The sequence below is a fragment of the Lontra canadensis genome, unplaced genomic scaffold (assembly GCF_010015895.1).
Source record: "Lontra canadensis isolate GAN:19392208 unplaced genomic scaffold, GSC_riverotter_1.0 scaffold41, whole genome shotgun sequence".
In the NCBI taxonomy this organism is placed as follows: Eukaryota; Metazoa; Chordata; class Mammalia; order Carnivora; family Mustelidae; genus Lontra; species Lontra canadensis.
This window is the reverse complement of record NW_022631035.1, coordinates 562,454-565,242: the sequence shown is the minus strand read 5'-3', so window position 1 is coordinate 565,242 and position 2,789 is coordinate 562,454. Positions and strand designations below refer to the sequence as shown.

Genomic DNA, 2,789 nt, shown 5'->3' with positions numbered 1-2,789 from the left:
TCTCTGACCTTCTCCTTGCTCATGCTTTCTCTCACTGTCTCTCTCTAATAAATAAATAAAATATTTAAAAAATATATTCCTGCTAGTAAATTAAGAAGAAATGATAGGATTAGGACATTGCTATCATGAATGGGGGCACCTGGGTGGCTCAGTGGGTTAAAGCCTCTGTCTTCGGCTCAGGTCGTGATCTCAGGGTCCTGGGATAGAGCCCCACATCCGGCTCTTTGCTCTGCGGGGAGCCTGCTTCCTCCTCTCTCTCTCTGCCTGCCTCTCTGCCTCCTTGTGATCTCTGTCAAATAAATAAATAAAATATTTTTTAAAAAAGGAAATGTTCTTCTAAGACATTGCTATCATGAATGAATTGATCTATAGTTTTTTTTTAAAGATTTTATTTATTTATTTGACAGAGATCACAAGGAGGCAGAGAGGCAGGCAGGGGGGTAGGGGGGAAGCAGGCTCCCTGCTGAGCAGAGATCCCGATGTGGGGCTCAATCCCAGGACCCTGGGATCATGACCTGAGCCGAAGGCAGCAGCCTAACCCACTGAGCCACCCAGGTGCCCCTCTATGCAGTTTTATTAATGGGCACTAATATCACAGAATGGAGTTGGTGTTACTTCCTGATGGAATTACACATGAACATCTATGAAATAGTCTTGCCAAAAAATTTAACCTGGGATCAAAGTATGAGAATGTTTGACTACTTTTTACTGGGACTTCAGAGGACAAGGGTATACTAAAGGACTCCACAAGGATGCAGGCAGCACTTCTTAGAAACCCTACAGCCAGACCACCTGACTTCTTTATAATGATATGCAAGGAGAAAGAGGGATGTGGATGGAATCTGCAAATTTAAACACACAGCCTTTAGACACTCTGTGGTGTCTTTGCAACTTCTGAGCCTCAAGTTATTTTAAAACAAAGAGAACTTTTTAAGAGACATAGGAAACACAAACCAATGAATACGTTGGACTGACTTAGGTAGGAGTTAGACTAAAAACAAAACAAAACCAAAAAAAAAAAACAAAAATGTGTGTGGGGGGGGGCGGCTAGACACCTGGGTGGCTCCTTTGGTTAAGTGTCTGCCTTCCACTCAGGTCATGATCCCAGGATCCAGGGATGGAGCCCTGCCTTGGGCTCCCTGCTCCGTGGGGAGCCTGCTTTCTCCCTCTCCTGCCTGATGCTCCTCCTGCTTGTGCTCACTCTCTCTCTGACAAATAAATAAAGTCTTTTTTTTTTTAAGGAGAGATTAGGGAAACCTGGACACTAAATACATATTTGATGAAATTACGTAGTTGTAACTTGTTTTCACATGCGGTAATGGTATCCTGAAAATGTTTTTAAAACAGTAAGAAGAAATACACACAAATGACAACCTAAAATTACCCTCTTATTCCCGCTGAAAATGGAGGGAATGGCGCCGACACAGACTTGAGTAACGCAGGGGTTGGGCTGGCGGCCGATTCAGACCCCGCGGGTTTACCTGTTGGATCTGCAAGAAGCTGTAGGAACCTCCATAAATTAAAAGGGAATCAAGACAACGTCCTTTGCGTGGGGTTGGGGCGGGCAGGGGAAGCTGCCCCCCCAACACTGTGCTCAGCTGCGAACCAGCAGGAACCTCGCAGTAGCCACTGCCGCACCGTCGCAGCGGGAGGACGCCGGTCCCCCAGCCGCAGTCACAGCTCGGGGCTGGCGAAGCCACCGTCCAGTCTAAAGCTGCCCCTCCCAGCGGCCTCGTGTCCTCCGCGGACGTGGGCTGCTCCCGGCGGGCCAGCCAGCTCGGTCGGGACGGCAGCTCCCCGCTGCCCCCGAAGAAGCCCAGCGTGCCGGTGCGACGGCGGGAGACCACCGGACTCACTCGGGGCCCCCCGGACTGCCCCCGGCAGGCTTCCCGCTCCGACCATCCTGCAAAGAGCGGACAACACGGATGTCGTAGGACGTCAGCTTTCACGACCATGAGTTAAACAGCTTCGTCTGAGCCCCGCAGGCGGGGTCATCTCCCCCAGAAACAACATCTGCTCATTCCCTGCAAAGCCGGCGCCGGACCGTCCAGACACGTGCTGGAACGGCCGGCGAACTCGACTTCACACCCACCTTCCAGCGCTCCCCAAGCGCCACGTGGTGCGCACCCGCGCGTGCGCACTGCCGCCTGGCCGGCCTACGTGACGCGCCTCCGGGCGGCAATGGCGGTGGCCTGGCGAAGCCTGTCTCCAGGTCCAACTGACGGACCAGGCGCCCCAGGATAACTCCTACAGAGGGTCTGCCTGTCCGCCTCCTGGAGAAGGTCTGCTTGTCCGCTCCGGGCCGCCCCCGACCTGCGAGCCGCGGAAAAAGGCGAGATGACCCGCGGGGCCTCCCGGGCGACCGCCGCTCTCCGCCCCCGCGCTCCGATTGGCTCCACGGCCCGGCCCGCCCCTTCCCGGGGTTGTCATTGGCCGAGGCGGTGATATGTGGGCGGAGCCGCACCGCCCCCTCTGCGCTCGTATTGGCTTAGAGTTGTGGCTCGCCCCTTCCCGGCGTTCTCATTGGTCGATCGGAGCCTCCGGGGGTGGGGCCGCGCCGGGGGTGACTTCAACAAAGGGCGGCGAGCGCCGGGCATCTGTGACTGAGTCTCCCGGTGCTCCTCTGAGGCCGAATTTTGGCCCCCGGCCTGTCCCGCTCCAGATGAAGTGTGAGCACTGCACGCGGAAGGTGGGCCCCGCGCGCTCGGGGTCGGACATCGGTCGGGCCGGGGTCGGGGCTGTTCCGGGTCAGGGGGTCAGTCCTGCCGGGGTCGGGGCTGCTCCGGGTC

At 55.6% G+C, this 2,789-nt stretch overlaps 1 protein-coding gene across 1 annotated transcript in view; it reads left to right on the top strand.

The window, feature by feature from the left end:
• Positions 1–2,587: 2,587 nt before the first annotated feature.
• The window catches only part of NARF (nuclear prelamin A recognition factor), an 18,277-nt gene continuing 18,075 nt past the window's right edge, over positions 2,588–2,789 (top strand). Inside the window, exon 1 of the mRNA XM_032870320.1 lies at positions 2,588–2,689. Coding sequence (XP_032726211.1) covers positions 2,663–2,689 — 27 coding nt within the window. The 5' untranslated portion in view covers positions 2,588–2,662. The remainder of the gene's footprint in view (positions 2,690–2,789) is intronic.